At 39.4% G+C, this 19,664-nt stretch overlaps 1 protein-coding gene across 1 annotated transcript; it reads left to right on the top strand.

The window, feature by feature from the left end:
• The first annotated feature begins 1,022 nt into the window (after positions 1-1,022).
• LOC104699670 (uncharacterized) lies at positions 1,023-19,521 on the top strand. The gene is made up of 35 exons (XM_087461053.1): positions 1,023-1,467; positions 1,681-2,396; positions 2,575-2,700; positions 2,798-2,883; positions 3,026-3,134; positions 3,380-3,475; positions 3,595-3,657; positions 3,741-3,800; positions 4,366-4,434; positions 4,787-4,868; positions 4,959-5,011; positions 5,098-5,169; positions 5,248-6,480; positions 6,934-7,923; positions 8,012-8,347; positions 8,629-8,887; positions 8,981-9,203; positions 9,328-9,718; positions 10,202-10,351; positions 10,449-10,670; positions 10,836-11,057; positions 11,437-12,087; positions 12,308-12,565; positions 12,662-13,009; positions 13,451-13,863; positions 13,960-14,377; positions 14,559-15,857; positions 16,035-16,295; positions 16,390-16,680; positions 16,760-17,194; positions 17,388-17,819; positions 17,907-18,185; positions 18,263-18,814; positions 18,916-19,125; positions 19,201-19,521. Exons 1-35 carry the CDS (start codon positions 1,410-1,412, stop codon positions 19,318-19,320), a joined length of 11,583 nt encoding a protein of 3,860 aa, XP_087317179.1. The 5' UTR covers positions 1,023-1,409; the 3' UTR covers positions 19,321-19,521.
• Positions 19,522-19,664: the final 143 nt, after the last annotated feature.

Below are 19,664 nucleotides of genomic sequence, written 5' to 3'. Positions count from 1 at the left end.
TTTGGGATACCTTGGCAGAGTTCTCTAGCGGAGGCCTGGGCTCAACGGAGACGCCGACGTCCCCGTGCAGATCATCAAATAGCGATTGAGGCTGCTTTGCTTCAGTCCGGTCAAAACCGGCAGCAGGGCGAAGATAGAATACTCTGGCGTGGGAAAAATGATGTGTTTCGTCCCAAATTCATTACTAGGGATACTTGGAACCACATACGTACGACAACACAGGAGGTAGCCTGGCATAGGGGGGTCTGGTTTGGTCATGCGACTCCAAAATTCTCCTTCTGTGTATGGCTGGCTGCTCTTGATCGGCTCGCGACAGGGGCGCGTATGATTGCTTGGAACGGGGGGTTGGGTGGTATTTGTACTTTCTGTCAACTTGCCATGGAAATAAGGGATCACTTGTTTTTTGTGTGTGACTATGCCTCTGTAGTCTGGGCAGCTCTTGCTAAAGGTCTGCTTAAGGCACACTACACTACTGACTGGTCTATCCTTCTTGATTATATTTCCAATCCACACATCCCACTTGTGGAGGGATTCCTCATCCGGTATGTTTTCCAAGCTGTCACTTACATGCTTTGGAGGGAGCGAAATGGACGTCGCCATGGTGATGCGCTGAAGCCTGCATCAGCACTAATCGAGTGGCTTGATCGACGGGTTAAGGATCAACTCTTAGCTATTGGCCAACTAGGTGATCGGCGTTACGATGAAGTGTTTCAGCTTTGGTTACAATCTCGTGGCTAGGGTATATGGTTAAAAGATTCTTAATTTAGTTGTCTTTTTCAAACTCAGTTGCACAAGTTGTAAAACAGTTCTATTTTTCTTTTGAATATAATTTCACATTAAATTCAAAAAAAAAAATATATATATATATTCGTTAGCTAAATGTGACCATCTTGATAACAACACCTCTCCTCCTCTCTTAAAAGAAAAAGCATTACGGGGCTCTGGAAACTTAGTTGGGCCTAGTTTGTGAGCCCATTAAGGAAACTATCAAAACTGGGCGGTACTTACAAGTCGGCGATCTCACCTCACCTCTCTTGTAGAGTTCACAGAACTCATCATTCAAAGAAAAAGAGTCACTGAGAAACCACAAAAAAAAAAAAAAAAAAAAAAAAAAAAAAATGAGAGGGAAATTAGCATAGAGAAGCATCATCTTCATCCTCTTCCATAGTCTTCGTCTTCTTCGAATTCGACCTTTGTTCTCTCATATGATTCTCGGGAAATCTCGAGAATTGTATTTAGTTTAGTAGCTTTTGTAAAAAAAAAAAAAAAAAAACCGTCGCTAATTTCAGCTTCTTTTGACCTAGTCTGGAACTTGTAAGAGATCGTCGCGTCTGTGATCGGGTGGAAGAGCTCCGCCGTGTAAATTATTTCTCATTTTGTGGGTTTCGGGGCTCTCTTTTGGTTCAACCATGAGTCCAATTCAGAATTTCGAGCAACACTCCCGTCGTCTCGTGGATCCTGACCTACGTAATTCTCTCTCTCTCTCTCTCTCTCTCTCTCTCTCTCTCTCTCTCTATTTATAACTTAAAATGATTTCGGGTTTTGAGGTTTTCATGATTCTCGTATTAAAGTTTTAGTCTTGAATTGGAATTAGTTCTTGTTACAGTTGTTAGCTGCGAAAGGAAAAATATCTAATTTTTGTTTATTTTTTTGTGGGGAAATTTCATTTTTTTTGTGTAGCTATACAAGCAAGGCTTGAGATGGTGGTGGAGGTCAGAGATAGTCTAGAGATAGCGCATACGGCTGAGTACTTGAATTTCTTAAAATGCTACTTCCCAGCATTCTCAGTTATTCTCCTACAGATTACGAAACCGCAGTTCATTGATAATCCGGAGCACAAACTGCGGAACATTGTGGTTGAGATCCTCAATCGTCTTCCCCACAGTGAGGTTCTTCGTCCCTTTGTTCAGGACCTCTTGAAGGTTGCTATGCAGGTGCTCACCACTGACAATGAAGAAAACGGGTTAATTTGCATCCGCATCATCTTTGACCTTCTTAGGAACTTTAGGCCAACACTAGAAAACGAGGTTCAGCCCTTTTTAGACTTTGTCTGCAAGATCTATTCCATTTTCAGATTCACCGTCACCCATTTTTTCGATAATGTTAAAATGGAAGATGTGAAGCCTATGGAGACGCCTACGACTTCTGATCAGTCCCTTACCCCTGCCGCACCTGTTGGGAATGGGCAGCTTAACCCCAGTACTCGGTCATTCAAGATCATCACAGAGAGCCCCCTTGTTGTTATGTTCCTTTTTCAGCTGTATAGCCGACTCGTTCAGACCAACATTCCTCATTTACTTCCGCTGATGGTTGCTGCTATATCTGTCCCTGGACCTGAGAATGTCCCTTCACATTTGAAGCCTCAGTTCATAGAATTGAAGGGTGCACAGGTTAAGGTGAGACAATGTTTCCTTGTAAGAAAGGTCCTCGTAAGGAAGGAAATCAAAGCTTTCTACGTAGTTGGAAATATTATTATATCAAGGCCTACACCGACTCATTGTTTCATCTGAATTATATTGTTCATTACTGAGAGATGCCATGATATATTAATTTTTGATTTTTGTTTATTTGCAGACGGTTTCTTTTTTAACTTATTTGTTAAAAAGTTGTGCCGAATATATCCGACCGCATGAAGAAAGCATATGCAAAAGCATTGTAAATTTGCTTGTGACCTGTTCAGATTCTGCATCCATCAGAAAGGTTGAAAACCTTTTGTTTCCTTATATCGGTATGTTTTCTGTGGTGACACATTTAAGGGATTGCAGCTAAAGATTTATTTCCATTTCACGAAATGCAGGAACTCTTAGTTTCATTAAAGCATGTTCTTGGGACGGATTTCAAGAGAGGCTTATTTCCTCTTATTGACACTCTTTTAGATGAGAGGTATAACATCTGAAATTTGAGAATTTTAGTATTTTCTTAAGGAGCTGTTTGGTTGAATCAAGCACAACTTTAGTTCGCATATAATTTATCATGCAACAAATAATGACTTTTGTCAGGTATTTTTCTTTGTCTTCTGTGTTAGGGTTCTAGTTGGAACTGGGCGAGCATGTTTCGAGTCTTTGAGGCCTTTGGCTTACAGTCTACTCGCGGAAATCGTTCACCATGTTCGCGGAGATCTTTCTCTTGCTCAGGTCTTTACTGATGAAGAGCTTTTAATGTGAAACGTTGATTTTGCCCGCCTAGATTCCAATATAAGTGAAAACACTTCATTATGATACACAACTATTTCTCTGTGTATGGAAAATCTTAGGAATCTAAAATATTGATCACTTCTCTTTGCACCATCAAGCTTTCTTAATAAAACATCTTTTTGTTTTCCTGCTTAGTGAATATACTTCCTTTACACTCCTCTGATTAACTATAAATTACATCACAGTTATCTCGGATCATCTACCTATTTTCAAGAAACATGCACGACTCTACCCTCTCTCTTAGCATCCATACAACATGTGCCAGGCTGATGCTGAATCTGGTAATTCTATATTCTTGACTCTGCTTGTCTTGTTAAATTCGATAGAATTGCTTAAAATATGCATACTAGTTTATTTATTTTCTGAATTAAGCTTCAATCAAAACTTGTGTTTGATACAGGTAGAACCAATCTTTGAGAAAGGTGTTGATCAGCAGTCAATGGATGAAGCACGGATTTTACTGGTATAAATTCACCTAGAGAGCTCATTTTAGAATTTATTGGCTTCTCTATCCATTAACGTAACTCATGGTACACCTGTGTATAGGGACGTATCCTGGATGCCTTTGTGGGAAAATTCAGTACTTTCAAGCGTACTATTCCTCAGGTAATGCTGTTTGCTTTTCAAAAGCGACTGTTGTGATCAAGAGTTCCAACTTTTTTGGCTTGATTTTCTTCTATACACTGATGATTTATTGTTTTTAAAGTTTCAAAACCAAGTTATACTGCTTTTTAATTGTCTCTGCCCTTCTAGTGTTTGGGATTGGGAAAGATGTGCATCAATTATTGTGTTGATCACTTGATCTTCAGGGGCAAGTTTCAAGATGCATTTGCTTTATTGTTATCTCTTTCCGTTTCCAGATTTCTTTGAGAATATCTGTTAACAAGTATTCTTGTTTGATATGTCATTTCTTATATTTTTATGTTACCTTTAAAGTAGGTGCTAATAGGTGAATATAAAGGAATCTTGAAACTTTAGCTAATTATTTTCTTAAATTGGATATTTTACCAATTCTTGCTTTGGATTAATTTTACCCGAATTATGTCATTTCTTATATTTTTATGTTACCGTTAAAGAGGTGGTAATAGGTTAATATAAAGGAATCTTGAACCTTCAGCTAATTCTCTTCTTAAGTTGGATATTTTACCAATTCTTGCTTTGCGTTTCATAGCTTTTGGAGGAGGGTGAGGTGGGAAAGGATCGGGTCACTTTAAGGTCGAAGCTTGAACTTCCTGTCCAGGTAATTTGTGTCATCTCTTATACTGGTGGCTTTTTTAGTGAATAACCCGAATTATCAGCCAATGTGGGATCGTCTTGCACATGATTATATTCAAACTCGATTGCTAATCATATTTCCTTTCGCGGATTTTCCACCTTAGCTTCAAGTTGGAGTATAGGTTATATTATAATTTAAGTTGGCTTCTTAGATTTTATACCAGGCTTTTTGTCTCTTTACAACGGATTATGTGGTCTTATGATTGATAACTTCTTATATTTTCTTTGGAACAACAAATGGATTATCTTTGAAGTTTGGATTAACTTCTTATATTTTCTTTGAAGTTTTAGTAATAGCTAGACCACATTGGTTGCAGGCGGTTTTGAATTTGCAGGTTCCTGTTGAACATTCAAAAGAAGTGAATGATTGTAAGAATCTGATCAAGACACTGGTCATGGGTACTGAATCTTAGCAGAATTATCTTTTTACATTGATCATGAGTCTGGACTGGACGATCAATATTTTTTCTCTTTCTGATTTGTGTTCAGGAATGAAAACAATAATATGGAGTATAACCCATGCACATTTGCCTCGACCTCAGGTTTGTGTTCAGTTGTCTCTTGTATCAGTGCTCTATAGTTTTTTCATGCAAGTATATCAATTATGACGGTTTCTCCTGCTGCCCAGGGGATGAACCCTCAAGCTCTTGTTTCACAATCATCTGCCCCGCAGGGTTTTAAAGGAATGAGAGAAGATGAGGTATTGCTTGTAAGATTATGTACTTTAGTCATTAATAGTGCATGGCTATAAACCTTAGTAATCTCTACCTTTATGCAGGTGTGGAAAGCCTCTGGTGTTTTAAAGAGTGGTGTCCACTGCTTAGCTCTCTTCAAAGAGAAGGATGAGGAGAAGGAAATGCTTAATCTTTTCTCCCAGATTCTTGCTATTATGGAACCTCGAGACCTAATGGACATGTTCTCTTTATGCATGCCAGAGCTTTTTGAGAGCATGATTAACAACAACCAACTGGTTCAGATATTTGCAGCACTTCTGCAAGCTCCCAAAGTTTACAAGCCATTTGCAGATGTTTTGATTAATTTACTAGTTAGCAGCAAACTTGATGTTCTGAAGAATCCAGATTCAGCTGCAACTAAACTAGTTTTGCATCTGTTCAGATGCATCTTTGGGGCTGTCACCAAAACACCATCTGATTTTGAAAGAATATTACAGCACCACGTTCCTGTTATCATGGAGGTCTGCATGAAGAATGCTACGGAAGTTGAAAAACCTCTTGGTTATATGCAATTGCTCCGCACTGTTTTCAGAGGTCTCGCTGGATGTAAATATGAGCTGCTTCTGAGAGATTTGATACCTATGCTGCTACCTTGTCTTAATCTTCTTCTGACAATGCTCGAGGGTCCAGCTGGGGAGGACATGAAAGATCTTTTGTTAGAGCTTTGTTTGACGCTTCCTGCACGCTTAAGCTCCTTATTGCCATACCTTCCCCGTCTCATGAAGCCTCTTGTATTCTGTTTGAGGGGAACCGATGAACTTGTGAGCTTGGGGTTACGCACCCTTGAATTCTGGGTGGATAGTCTGAATCCTGATTTCCTAGAACCTAGCATGGCGAATGTGATGTCTGAAGTGATCTTAGCATTATGGTCCCATTTGAGGCCTGTGCCATATCCTTGGGGTAAGAAAGCCTTACAAATCCTTGGAAAGTTGGGTGGTCGCAACCGAAGATTTCTGAAAGAGCCACTTACACTTGAATGCAAAGATAATCCAGAGCACGGGCTTCGCTTAGTTCTCACATTTGAGCCATCAACACCTTTTCTGGTGCCATTAGACAAATTTATTAATCTTGCAGTAGCAGCAGTTATTCAGAGAAATCAAGGCATGGACATATACTACAGAAAGCAAGCTCTAAAATTCCTCCGTGTATGCTTGTTATCGCAGCTTAATTTGCCTGGATGTGTCACTGATGTGGGTCAAACGCCCAGGCAATTATCAACTTTGTTACGTTCCGGTGTTGATTCATCGTGGCACAGGAGTGAATCAGTGGAAATCAAGGTTAGTTGTAAATTTTATTTTTTTAATCTTAATCTGTCATAGTTGGACTCTGTATTTTACTTGTCAAATATCAACTTTTCTTTCCACATGGCAGAGGTTATCTCAGTGACAGGTTTACTTATTTGTCCACTTCTTTAATTTTGGCACATTCTTTAAGTGTATCAATACCATTTATTATAATGCATTCCGACTAGGATATTGACATTACTTGATGTTGGAGACAGTTGGTATTAGAGAAAGACATCTTGATTGACCAACATTGACCTGGGGCATAATTATAATTCTGTAGTATTCGTTTTGTTGTCAATCATTTTCTTGATAGAAAACTGATCTTGTATATATGTCGTCTCCTCTAGATGAACTCTTTTTTTCCTTATAATACTTGTTTCGCTTTGCTTAATAGGCTGAAAAAAGATTCAATTTTAATAAGTGGGCTGTTTTTTACTGTCATAGGCTGATTTAGGAGTGAAAACAAAGACTCAGTTAATGGCTGAGAAGTCAATCTTCAAGACACTGTTGATCACTATACTTGCTGCCAGTTCTGATCCAGATCTCAGTGACACAGACGATGACTTTGTTGAGAACATCTGTCGGCATTTTGCAATTATTTTGCATGTTGACTATACCTCCTCAAATGCATCAAGCAGTACTAATCCACTCGGTGGTTCTGTGATTTCGACAAGTTCCAGATCCAAGACTAATCAAGCATCTAATTTAAAGCAGTTAGATCCTTTGATATTTTTAGATGCACTGGTCGATGTGCTTGCAGATGAAAACAGGCTCCACGCCAAAGCTGCTCTGAATGCGTTAAATGTGTTTGCTGAAACACTTTTGTTCCTCGCTCGTGTCAAACATGCTGATGTGTTGATGGCTAGGGGTGGTCACAATGCCTCAATGATTGTCTCGAGCCCTTCTACAAATCCAGTATATTCACCTCATCCTAGTGTGCGAATACCAGTCTTTGAACAACTTTTGCCTCGGCTTTTGCATGGCTGTTATGGGAGCACATGGCAAGCGCAGATGGGAGGAGTTATGGGGCTAGGTGCATTGGTTGGGAAAGTGAATGTTGAAACATTATGTCATTTCCAAGTAAAGATTGTCCGTGGTCTGGTGTATGTTCTAAAGAGGCTTCCTGTTTATGCTAGCAAAGAGCAAGAAGAGACAAGTCAGGTTCTTATGCAGATTCTACGTGTGGTTAATAATGTTGATGAAGCAAACAGTGAAGCGCGTAGAAAAAGCTTTCAAGATGTTGTAGAATATCTTGCCACAGAGTTATTCAATCCTAACGCATCTATCCCCGTGAGGAAAAATGTACAGAACTGCCTTGCACTTTTAGCTAGCCGTACTGGAAGTGAGGTAACTGAGTTGTTGGAGCCTTTGTACCAAGTATTACTGCAGCCACTTATAATGCGTCCACTCCGATCAAAGACAGTTGATCAACAGGTGCCTCACAGTGCTATTTATTTTTTGTGTATCTCTTTCTCTTGTCTTCCCCTGTCTTTAATTTTTACGTTATTATATTTACCTACAGGTTGGAACAGTTGCAGCTCTGAATTTTTGCTTGGCTCTGAGGCCCCCCCTTTTAAAAGTGACTCCAGAGTTGGTGAATTTTCTGCAAGAAGCATTACAAATTGCTGAGGCTGATGAAACTGTCTGGGCTGTGAAGTTGATGAATCCTAAAGTGCTTACATCATTGAACAGACTTCGAACAGCTTGTATTGAGCTTCTGTGCACAACTATGGCGTGGACTGATTTCCGAACGCAAACTCACAATGAACTACGTGCCAAAATAATTTCCATGTTTTTCAAGTCTCTCACATGTAGAGCACCTGAAATCGTGGCGGTTGCCAAGGAGGGTTTAAGACAGGTTTGTAGTTGTCTTTTATCTTAGCCAGGATTCTTTCATGCACATATAGTTTGAAGTCTTTTGGGATATTCCTATTCGTAATAGCCAGGGTGTTTTTCTTTCTGGGGGTAATTGATATGTGCAACCATGGTTTAAGCTTGCTATATGCAATACTTGCCTTGTTGAATATGAGGAACTTGCGAAATGGAGTTATCATAGGAATCTATTTCTTGATATCATATTTTTAACTTTCTATTCATATAGATTTATTTCGTTTTTTGAAAGTCTATTTTCTGATTTAGGTTATCAATCAACAACGGATGCCCAAGGAACTTCTTCAGAGTAGCCTCAGGCCGATACTTGTTAATCTCGCACACACAAAGAATCTCAGTATGCCTTTACTGCAAGGTCTGGCACGCCTTCTTGAACTTCTGTCAAATTGGTTTAATGTGACATTAGGAGGCAAGTTGCTGGAGCACCTTAAAAAATGGTTGGAGCCGGAGAAACTTGCCCAGTCCCAGAAATCATGGAAAGCTGGAGAAGAGCCAAAAATAGCAGCTGGTAATTTGTTTTTTTTTTTTTCTTAAATAACTAATTGATGCCTGGTCATATGGTTATTCACTTGACTCAAATCTTCTTTTGTTTCCATGGCAGCTATTATCGAGCTCTTCCACTTACTCCCACATGCTGCATCGAAATTTCTAGATGAACTTGTAACCTTAACCATTGACTTAGAAGCAGCTCTTCCTCCTGGGCAAGTGTACAGTGAGATTAATAGCCCATACCGTCTACCGCTTACCAAATTTTTGAATCGATATGCGGCCCTAGCTGTTGATTATTTTCTTTCTAGATTAAGTGAACCAAAATATTTTCGGAGGTGAGGACACTTTCTTATGATAAGCTTTCGTTCACCTCATCTTGTTATAAGTTTAGTGTAAGCTTGGAGTAGATTTTGTAATATGCTAACACTACTTGCTTTCTCCCTTAAAAACAAAACGCAGGTTTATGTATATAATTCGATCAGATGCTGGCCAGCCGTTAAGAGAAGAACTTGCAAAGTCTCCACAGAAGATACTGTCATGTGCCTTTCCTGAAATTTTGCCAAAACCTGATCCTACATTGGGCACAGCAGCTTCAACTCCTTCAGCTACATTATCTGGAGATGAAAATCATATCTCTGTTAAATTAGAGAGTTCTAATGTGGCATCAACAAAGGCTTATATAGCATCGGATGCGTATTTTCAGGGGCTCTATCTCATCAAAACAATGGTGAAACTGATACCCAGCTGGTTGCAGAGTAACCGCAGTGTTTTCGATACCTTGGTTCTCATTTGGAAATCACCTGCAAGGATATCTCGTTTGCAGAATGAGCAAGAGCTAAATTTAGTTCAGGTAGTTTCTTCTATCTCGACCACGTATGATTTTTGGCTTTGCGTTGTGTTTCATGCTAAAGCTGCGTAGTTTAATGGGGTTCCTGGAAATAGCCTGGTATGAAAAGTTGAAACTGATGTCTGAGTTTAGAAACCATTACAGGTAATGAATTAATGATTGCTGATTTGTAGCTATATTCTGGTGCTAGAGATTTAGCTTGATGTGTTCAAATTTTTTCCATTGAATTATTGAATTGCCTGTGTTTAGATGGTATGCACATTTTTTCTTGGATTTCTTGTTGGAACCCTCCTGACATTGTTTCAATTCCATCTCGTATTATTTATTGAGCTGCCAACGTAAATTGATGTAGAAATTATGATTTCTTATTAATTACGAGGTTGTGGTGAATAGAGCTGTGATGCTTGATGATTTATAGTCTTCCTTTTGAGTTACGAAAGATATATGAAAGTTGTTTACTGAACTCTTTTGTGTTCTCTAACTAAGGTGAAAGAGAGCAAGTGGCTTGTCAAGTGCTTCTTAAATTACCTACGGCATGAAAAATCTGAAGTGAATGTTCTCTTCGATATTCTCTCCATTTTCTTGTTCCATAGCCGCATTGACTACACCTTTTTGAAGGAATTCTACATTATTGAGGTATCTGAGATTTTAAATTTTAGTTACAGTTTCTTTCTCATCCCATTAGTTTTCGCACTTTTCAGCAGTAGTATAACAAATGAGATATATTGATCAGGTTGCAGAAGGATACCCGCCCAACATGAAAAGAGCACTTCTCCTGCATTTTCTTAACCTTTTCCATTCCAGACAACTCGGCCATGATCATTTAGTTCAAGCAATGCAAATGCTTATTCTTCCAATGCTTGCCCATGCTTTCCAAAACGGTCAAACTTGGGAGGTCATTGACCCTGATATAGTCAAAACCATTGTTGAGAGGCTTCTTGATCCACCCGAAGAGGTAGGTTTCTTTTCTTTCCTAAGCAAAAATATCAAGAATATTGTGGGGAAGATTCGTACTGGTTTTTGGTAGTAACCCTGTTTACAAAAGTTTTTCATTTATTTTTTATCCACTTGTTCAGAATTATTAAGATTTTATTGTTAAATCTCCTCTTGATTGTTGTAGGTTTCGGCTGAATATGATGAACCTTTGAGGATTGAACTTTTGCAATTAGCAACATTGCTTCTGAAGTATCTTCAGAGTGACTTGGTTAGTCATAGGAAAGAGCTCATTAAGTTTGGATGGAATCATCTCAAACGGGAAGATAGTGCCAGTAAACAGTGGGCATTTGTTAATGTTTGCCACTTCTTGGATGCTTACCAGGCTCCTGAGAAGATCATTCTTCAGGTACCGTTAAAATTCGTATGTCAGTGATGTTTATTGATTTTCTTGAAGAGTGAGAATAAAGATTTTTCTTAAATTTCTGATATCAGCGTATTTCATAACTTTTGTATATGACTGAGACGGTCAATTATTATTAACTTAAGTGAAAATCATTTACAGTGCGATTGTTGATAGTCAAACTACATGAAGCTAGATCTGAATGCATATTTTGCCTAAATAATGCATGTTTGCTAGAATTCATGGTACTATGACATACACTTGATTAGTTTTGTCTATGACGTTACTTCTCCTTCAATTTGAATTAGTTGAAGAGAAGCATATGTATACAAAACAACTTCGTCTAATTTTTTAAGTGACACAAATGTTTGCCAATGGGATGTAGGTTTTTGTCGCACTTCTTAGGACATGCCAGCCGGAGAATAAGATGCTAGTTAAGCAAGCCCTGGATATTCTAATGCCAGCTTTGCCTAAAAGGCTACCTCTTGGAGATTCACGCATGCCAATCTGGATAAGATACACTAAAAAAATTTTGGTTGAGGAAGGTCATTCAATTCCAAATTTGATCCACATCTTCCTACTTGTTGTTCGGCATTCAGATCTCTTTTACAGCTGTAGAGCACAATTTGTTCCTCAAATGGTGAATTCGTTAAGTCGTCTAGGTTTGCCATATAATACTACTGCAGAGAATAGGAGGCTCGCAATTGAACTTGCTGGATTGGTTGTCAGCTGGGAAAGGCAAAGACAGAATGAAATGAAAATGGTGACTGATACTGATGGAACCAGTCAGATTAATGATGAGTTGCATACTTCATCTAGTGCTGATCCTAAGCGTTCAACAGATGGATCTGCCACATCAGAAGATCCAAGTAAACGAGTCAAAATTGAACCTGGTCTCCAATCAATCTGTGTTATGTCACCTGGCGGTGCATCATCAATCCCCAATGTGGAAACTCCTGGATCTGCTACCCAGCCTGACGAGGAATTTAAGCCAAATGCTGCCATGGAAGAAATGATCATTAATTTTCTCATAAGAGTAAGGCTTTATTGTCGTACCGTCAACTGTTGAGCATATATTTTACTTTGCTTAGCTTTCCAATTCTCGTAACCATGTCACCTCATGTCTAAGAGCGTATGTGTATGCCATTGCTCCAGCTATTTCAATTCATCGATCAGTCAAGTCGAGTTGTATTTAGCAGAAATGACCTCATTTCTAGTTTCTTTTTTCTAATTTAATATTTCACTTTCTTAAACAGGTAGCATTGGTAATTGAACCTAAGGACAGAGAAACCAACACCATGTACAAACAAGCGTTAGATTTGCTTTCACAAGCTTTGGAGGTTTGGCCAAATGCCAATGTCAAGTTCAACTATTTAGAAAAACTGCTGAGCAGCATGCCACCATCTCAGTCAGATCCGTCAACAGCACTTGCTCAGGGATTGGATGTCATGAACAAAGTTCTGGAGAAGCAGCCTCATCTTTTCATTAGGAACAACATCAGCCAGATTTCGCAGGTATACTTGCTGCAGTAAGCTTTTATTCTAACATTTGAAACACAATACTGCTGTTTGTTTACTGCTCACTAGATTAACTGTTTGTTTCTTCACTAGATTCTTGAACCTTGTTTCAAACACAAGATGCTCGATGCTGGTAAATCATTGTGCTCCTTGCTGAAGATGGTCTTCACTGCATTCCCCCTGGATGCCGTCAATACACCTCCTGACATAAAGCTATTGTACCAGAAAGTCAATGAGCTAATAAACAAACATGTGAATACTGTTACTGCTCCACAAGCTTCAGGAGATGATAACTCTTTTGGCTCAATAAGCTTTGTACTTCTTGTCATCAAAACCTTGGCCAAGGTGCATAAAAACTTTGTTGATTCATATGTGTTGGTGCGTATCCTTCAGCGCCTTGCACGGGACCTGGGATCAGCAGTGGGTTCTCATCCTAGACAAGTACGTCATTCTTACTAAATAACTTGTTTTTCTGCTAAGAGTTTAATACTGTTTGCTTTCCTTTGTATGGGAACTTGAAATAAAATTTAAATTTACTTGGTATTTGCCTCGTTAGTGAGTTTTGGAATCTCCTATGCATCTTTTCAGCTTTGCACCAATGACTTTTATTAATGTCAGGATTTATACTGGTTCCTCTCTTACTTCACCTAGCTACTCAGACTCATTGGTTTATGTTATTATCAACTTCAAGATATCATTTCTATCCCTTTTTCCTGTAATTTAACCCTTTTTTTCATGTGACTAATGGATGGTGACTAGATAATTTCTATCCCTTTTTCCTGTAATTTAACCCTTTTTTCATGTGACTACTGGATGGTGACTAGATAACCTAGTCATTCCCCAATCATGGCTTACCCTAGACCTTTTTCTTTCCATTTCCAGGGCCAGCGATCAGACTCGGATTCTGCAGTAACTTCTTCTCGTCAAACTGCTGATGTTGGAGCAGTCATATGTAATATAAAGTCGGTCTTGGAACTTATTGATGAAACGGTCATGCTTATAGCAGATTGCAAAAGATCTGTTACTCAAATTTTGAACACATTGCTTTCCGAAAAGGGTACAGATGCTAGTGTGCTTCTCTGCATACTAGACATGATAAAAAGGTGGGTTGAGGATGATTTCAGCAAAACAGGCACATCTGGTTTGTCTGGTTCTTTCCTTACTCAAAAGGATGTAGTTACTTTTCTCAATAAGCTTTCTTATATTGATAAGCAACACTTCTCATCTGATGCTTTGGAAGAGTGGAATCAGAAGTATCTTCAGCTGTTATATGGACTTTGTGCCGATTCAGCAAAGTATGTTTTATGCTTCCTTTTTTTCTTCCCCTTGTGTCACATTGTTGCTTTTAGGAGATGGATATAATAATATATCTTCATCTATTTTATGAATAGGTATCCTCTGGGCCTACGACAAGAGGTCTCTCTGAAAGTTGAAAGACATTTTATGCTTGGTTTAAGGGCAAGTGATCCTGAGATGAGAAGGAAGTTCTTCTTGTTATATCACGAGTCACTTGGAAAAAATTTGTTCGCGCGGTTGCAGTACATTATTCAAATTCAGGATTGGGAAGCTTTAAGTGATGTATTTTGGCTCAAACAAGGTCTTGATCTCCTTTTAGCTATCTTAGTTGAGGACAAGCCAATTAGCCTGGCTCCAAATTCCGCGAGGGTACTACCACTTTTACCTTCAGATAGTCCTGGAATACAGCATCAAGCTCCTGCTAACTTAGAGGGTCCCGAAGAAGTTACTGCAATGTTTGACAGTATAGTTATGAAGCATGCACAATTTCTGAGCGCGACCAGCAAACTTCAGGTGTTTACGAGTCATTTAAAATTATCTTTTGTGTTATCATGGTGCTTTCTCTTTGTTATAATACCTAATCAAAAATGCTGACTAAATTATCATAAGTCCCTAGGCGTATTTATCCACCTGATTGATTTGGTATCACGTTATTCATATATTGGCTTATAACTATTTTTAATTTCCATTATAGGTGGCTGATGTGGTCATCCCTTTAAGGGAGCTGGCTCACACGGATGCCAATGTTGCATATCATTTGTGGGTCTTGGTATTTCCAATTGTATGGGTAACCCTGCTCAAGGAAGAACAGGTAGCATTGGCTAAACCTATGATTTCTCTACTATCGAAGGACTACCATAAGAAGCAGCAAGGACACCGGCCAAATGTTGTTCAAGCACTTCTGGAAGGGCTTCAGTTGAGCCACCCTCAACCTAGGATGCCTAGTGAGCTTATCAAATATATTGGAAAAACGTACAATGCGTGGCATCTCGCATTGGCGTTGCTAGAGAGCCATGTGATGTTGTTCATGAATGACACAAAATGTGCTGAGTCTCTTGCTGAGCTTTATCGTTTGTTAAATGAAGAAGATATGAGATTTGGGTTGTGGAAGAAGAGATCCATCACTGCTGAAACGAGAGCTGGACTTTCATTAGTTCAGCATGGTTTTTGGCAGCGTGCCCAGAGCCTCTTTTACCAGGCAATGGTTAAGGCAACCCAAGGCACGTATAACAACACAGTCCCTAAAGCAGAAATGTGTCTGTGGGAGGAGCAGTGGCTTCACTGCGCCAGTCAGCTTAGTCAATGGGATGCCCTGGTAGATTTTGGAAAAAGCATTGAGAATTATGAAATACTGCTTGATAGTCTTTGGAAATTACCCGATTGGGCATATTTGAAGGATCACGTTATACCAAAGGCACAAGTGGAAGAGACTCCAAAGCTTCGTTTGGTTCAATCTTATTTTGCCCTTCATGACAGAAATTCAAATGGTGTTGGAGATGCCGAAAACACAGTGGGGAAAGGCGTTGATCTTGCCTTGGAACAGTGGTGGCAGTTGCCTGAAATGTCTGTTCATGCTAGAGTGCCTCTATTGCAGCAATTCCAACAACTAGTTGAGGTTCAGGAGTCTGCTAGAATTCATGTTGACATCGCAAATGGGAGTAAAGGCACAGGAAATGTTGCAGTTGGTGGACTTGGAAATCGTTATGCAGATCTGAAGGATATTCTTGAGACTTGGAGGCTGAGGACTCCAAATGAATGGGATAATATGACAGTCTGGTACGATATGCTACAGTGGAGGAATGAAATGTATAATGTTGTTATTGATGCATTTAAGGACTTTGCTACTTCAAATTCTCCACTTCATCACCTTGGTTTTCGTGACAAAGCATGGAATGTCAATAAGCTTGCCAGGATAGCTCGGAAACAAGGGCTTTATGATGTTTGTGTTCAGATTCTTGAAAAAATGTATGGACACTCAACTATGGAAGTACAGGTACATTTCTCGAAAATCGTCAAGTGCAATACTCTCTAAACAAGGGCTTTTTTTTCGTTGTCTCAAAGTGGTTTTTTTCATTGTTTTCTTTTCTTTTTTTTTTATGATTAGCTTGAAATAGTGTTAGTTTTATGAAGGTATCTTCCTAATCTTTTGTTTTTGGATGTGTGAGTGCAGGAAGCTTTTGTTAAAATTAGAGAGCAAGCAAAAGCATATCTGGAAATGAAGGGAGAGCGTGCTAGTGGTCTTAATCTGATCAATAGCACAAATTTGGAGTATTTTCCAGATAAGATCAAAGCAGAGATATTTCGTCTGAAGGGGGATTTTCATTTGAAATTAAATGACACCGAAAGTGCTAATATTGCATATTCCAATGCTATCACCCTGTTCAAGAATTTACCCAAAGGATGGATAAGCTGGGGAAGCTATTGTGATATGGTATGTCTTGTGACTATGTTCTGTTTCTTATATGGCTGTTAACATTCCCCTAAATTTTCTATTACTTGTACTTATATTTTACTCACTTTTGTAGGCATACCAAGAAACACAAGAAGAAATATGGCTTGAATATGCTGTCAGTTGCTTTCTTCAGGGTATAAGATTTGGAGTTTCCAATTCCAGAAGTCATATAGCTCGTGTTCTTTATCTTCTTAGCTTTGATACAGTGAATGAGCCTGTTGGCAGAGTGTTTGATAAACACTTAGAGCAAGTTCCTCACTGGGTATGGCTTTCTTGGATCCCACAGCTGTTACTTTCCCTACAAAGAACAGAAGCACCCCATTGCAAATTGGTTTTATTGAAAATTGCTGCAGTTTTCCCACAGGTAATTTACCTTTAGCGTTTATGACTTATTCGTGCATTATCATCATTTTATCTGAGTATGTGGCGAATTTCTGTTTCAGGCTCTCTATTACTGGTTGCGCACATACTTGCTGGAACGACGTGATGCAGTAAATAAATCCGAACTTAGCAGATTGGTTTTGGCTCAAAGAATGCAGCAAAATGCCTCTGGTGCAAGTGCAGGCCACGGTGGAAGCAATTTACCATCGGAAACTCAAATCCATCAAGGCAGTCAAATTAGCGGGCCCAGTGGAACACATGACAGTGGTAATGCACATGGGCAAGATAGTGACCGCTCCACTGCGGAAAATAATGTCCATACCGGGAGTGATCAACCGATGCACCAAAGCAGCTCCGGTATCAATGATAACAATGAAAACACAGCAAGGCGGAATGTTGCATCCCTAGCAATCTCTGCTGCGGGTGCTTTTGACGCTGCTAAAGATATCATGGAAGCTCTTAGGGGTAAACATAACAATTTAGCCAGTGAACTCGAGGTGATACTTTTTTCCTGTATATCTACCATATTCATTAAAATTGCTCTAAACACATGCAAATTTTCATAGTAACCATAAGTCAGAGGAATATGCAACACACTATTGAGAAGAAGGATATAGCTTCGGTTTTGATTCTTACTCAACCAAGCAGGTTTTTGGTTGGATGATCTAAGCAAGTAATCTTCTTTTTCAGGTTCTTCTCACAGAAATAGGTTCAAGATTCGTTACATTACCGGAAGAAAGACTGCTGGCGGTTGTGAATGCTCTGTTGCATCGTTGTTACAAGTATCCAACTGCTACCACTGCCGAGGTTCCCCAACCACTCAAAAAAGAGCTGTCGGGTGTCTGCAGAGCTTGTTTCTCAGCAGATGCTGTAACCAAGCATGTCGAATTTGTGAAAGAGTACAAACAGGATTTTGAGCGTCACCTTGATCCGGAAAGTACATCTACATTTCCAGACACACTCGCTGAGCTGACGGCGCGACTGAAAAAGTGGAAAAATATTCTTCAGAGCAATGTTGAAGATAGGTTTCCGGCTGTGTTAAGATTGGAAGATGAGAGCAGGGTTTTGCGTGACTTCAGTGTTGTTGATGTGGAGATACCAGGGCAGTACTTTGCTGACCAGGTAGAATTCCCTTGCTCTTAATTAAGACTTCAATTGGAACATTTTTTCCCTATCTGATTGTTAAAATAACTATGTGCAATTAAACAGGAAATCGCACCTGATCATACAGTAAAGTTGGATAGGGTTGGAGCAGACGTTCCTATCGTTCGAAGGCATGGAAGCAGCTTCAGGCGGTTGACTCTGATTGGCTCTGATGGCTCGCAAAAGCACTTTATAGTCCAGACATCATTGACGCCTAATGCTAGAAGTGATGAACGCATCTTGCAGCTTTTCCGTGTAATGAATCAAATGTTTGATAAGCATAAAGAATCAAGACGGCGACACATTGGAATTCACACTCCAATCATCATTCCTGTCTGGTCTCAGGTGATTTTTATACCTTGAATTCAGATTTGATGTTCCATTGGACGAGTATTGGTTTTAACAAAAATATTTGGTTTCAGGTCCGGATGGTTGAGGATGATCTCATGTACAACACTTTCCTTGAGGTCTATGAGAATCACTGTGCACGAAATGACCGGGAGGCAGATCTTCCAATTACCCACTTTAAGGAGCAACTTAATCAAGCTATATCAGGGCAAATCTCAGCAGAGGCAATAGGAGATCTTCGTCTGCAGGCTTATATAGACATCACAAAAACTTTGGTCAATGACAGTATCTTCTCTCACTACATGTACAAGACGTTGATGAGCGGAAGCCATATGTGGGCTTTCAAGAAACAATTTGCAGTCCAGCTAGCTGTCTCCAGTTTCATGTCCTTCATGCTACAAATCGGTGGGAGGTCCCCGAACAAGGTCTTGTTTGCAAAAAACACTGGGAAAATGTTCCAGACAGATTTTCACCCTGCTTATGATGCCAACGGGATGATAGAATTTAACGAACCCGTGCCTTTCCGCCTCACAAGGAACATGCAAGCATTCTTCTCTCAGTTTGGGGTCGAAGGTCTCCTCATGTCATCCATGTGTTCAGCAGCTCAAGCAGTAATCTCCTCCAAGGTAAAGGGATAATTCAAGATATATATATATATACAAAAACTTAAGGATGCAACAAGCCCATTGATTGACCTCTGTTTCTCTATTGTCTTGCAAATTTTCAGCAAAACGAACATCTACGGTATCAGCTTGCTATGTTCTTCCGTGATGAATTGCTGTCTTGGTTTGGAAGAAGACCTCTTGGTGTGCCGATTCCTCCTGTTGGAGGAATTGCTACACTGAACTCAGCGGAGCTGAAGCACAAAGTTAACGCCAATGTGGAAGATGTCATTGGACGGATCAGAGGAATAGCCCCACAGTACTTTTCGGAAGAGGTACATACAGCATCATCATTATAATAATATCTTCATCATAAGATCAAACATATTAATAGGTTTTGTTTTGTATAGGATGAGAACACGGTTGAGCCGCCGCAGTCAGTGCAAAGAGGTGTGAACGAGTTGGTGGAGGCAGCCTTGTCGCCTCGCAACTTATGTATGATGGATCCAACATGGCACCCTTGGTTCTAACTTGAAAATACTTTACAATTAAGTTTTCAGTGCTTTTTTTTTTTAATTTAATGGAAGCTAACATTATTCATTAGGGTTGTAAATATGTAACCTTTATGTAATTTATCACTCCTTTTGGTCACTCGCCTTTGTGCAACATTTCCTGTACTATAAATTGTATTTTTGAACCCTCTAATCTTTAATATCATATCATGCATCAAATAACCCTTCAATCGCTTCTGCATAATTCGGAATTGATGACTCCAAATGCCATCATGCCATCAGTTGTTTTCAGTGACAAACGAAGTTGAAAAGAGTAAATAAATAAGAAAAGGGGTCTAAATGCAACTAATAAAATCTCTGTC

This window comes from Camelina sativa, chromosome 1 (genome assembly GCF_030686135.1).
Source record: "Camelina sativa cultivar CO46 ecotype springtype chromosome 1, ASM3068613v1".
NCBI classification, from domain to species: Eukaryota; Viridiplantae; Streptophyta; class Magnoliopsida; order Brassicales; family Brassicaceae; genus Camelina; species Camelina sativa.
Note: the sequence above shows the minus strand (reverse complement) of the source record. Positions and strands in the feature narration are given on the sequence as shown.

What these genes read in the sequence shown, in the direction of transcription:
- LOC104699670 (XM_087461053.1), top strand. Translation starts at nt 1,410, where the DNA reads ATGAGTCCAATTCAGAATTTCGAGCAACACTCCCGTCGTCTCGTGGAT. An exon ending in AAGAGCTAAATTTAGTTCAG is followed by an intron (nt 9,719 to 10,201) that starts GTAGTTTCTTCT and finishes TCTCTAACTAAG; the next exon opens with GTGAAAGAGAGCAAGTGGCT. An exon ending in GCGCGACCAGCAAACTTCAG is followed by an intron (nt 14,378 to 14,558) that starts GTGTTTACGAGT and finishes TTTCCATTATAG; the next exon opens with GTGGCTGATGTGGTCATCCC.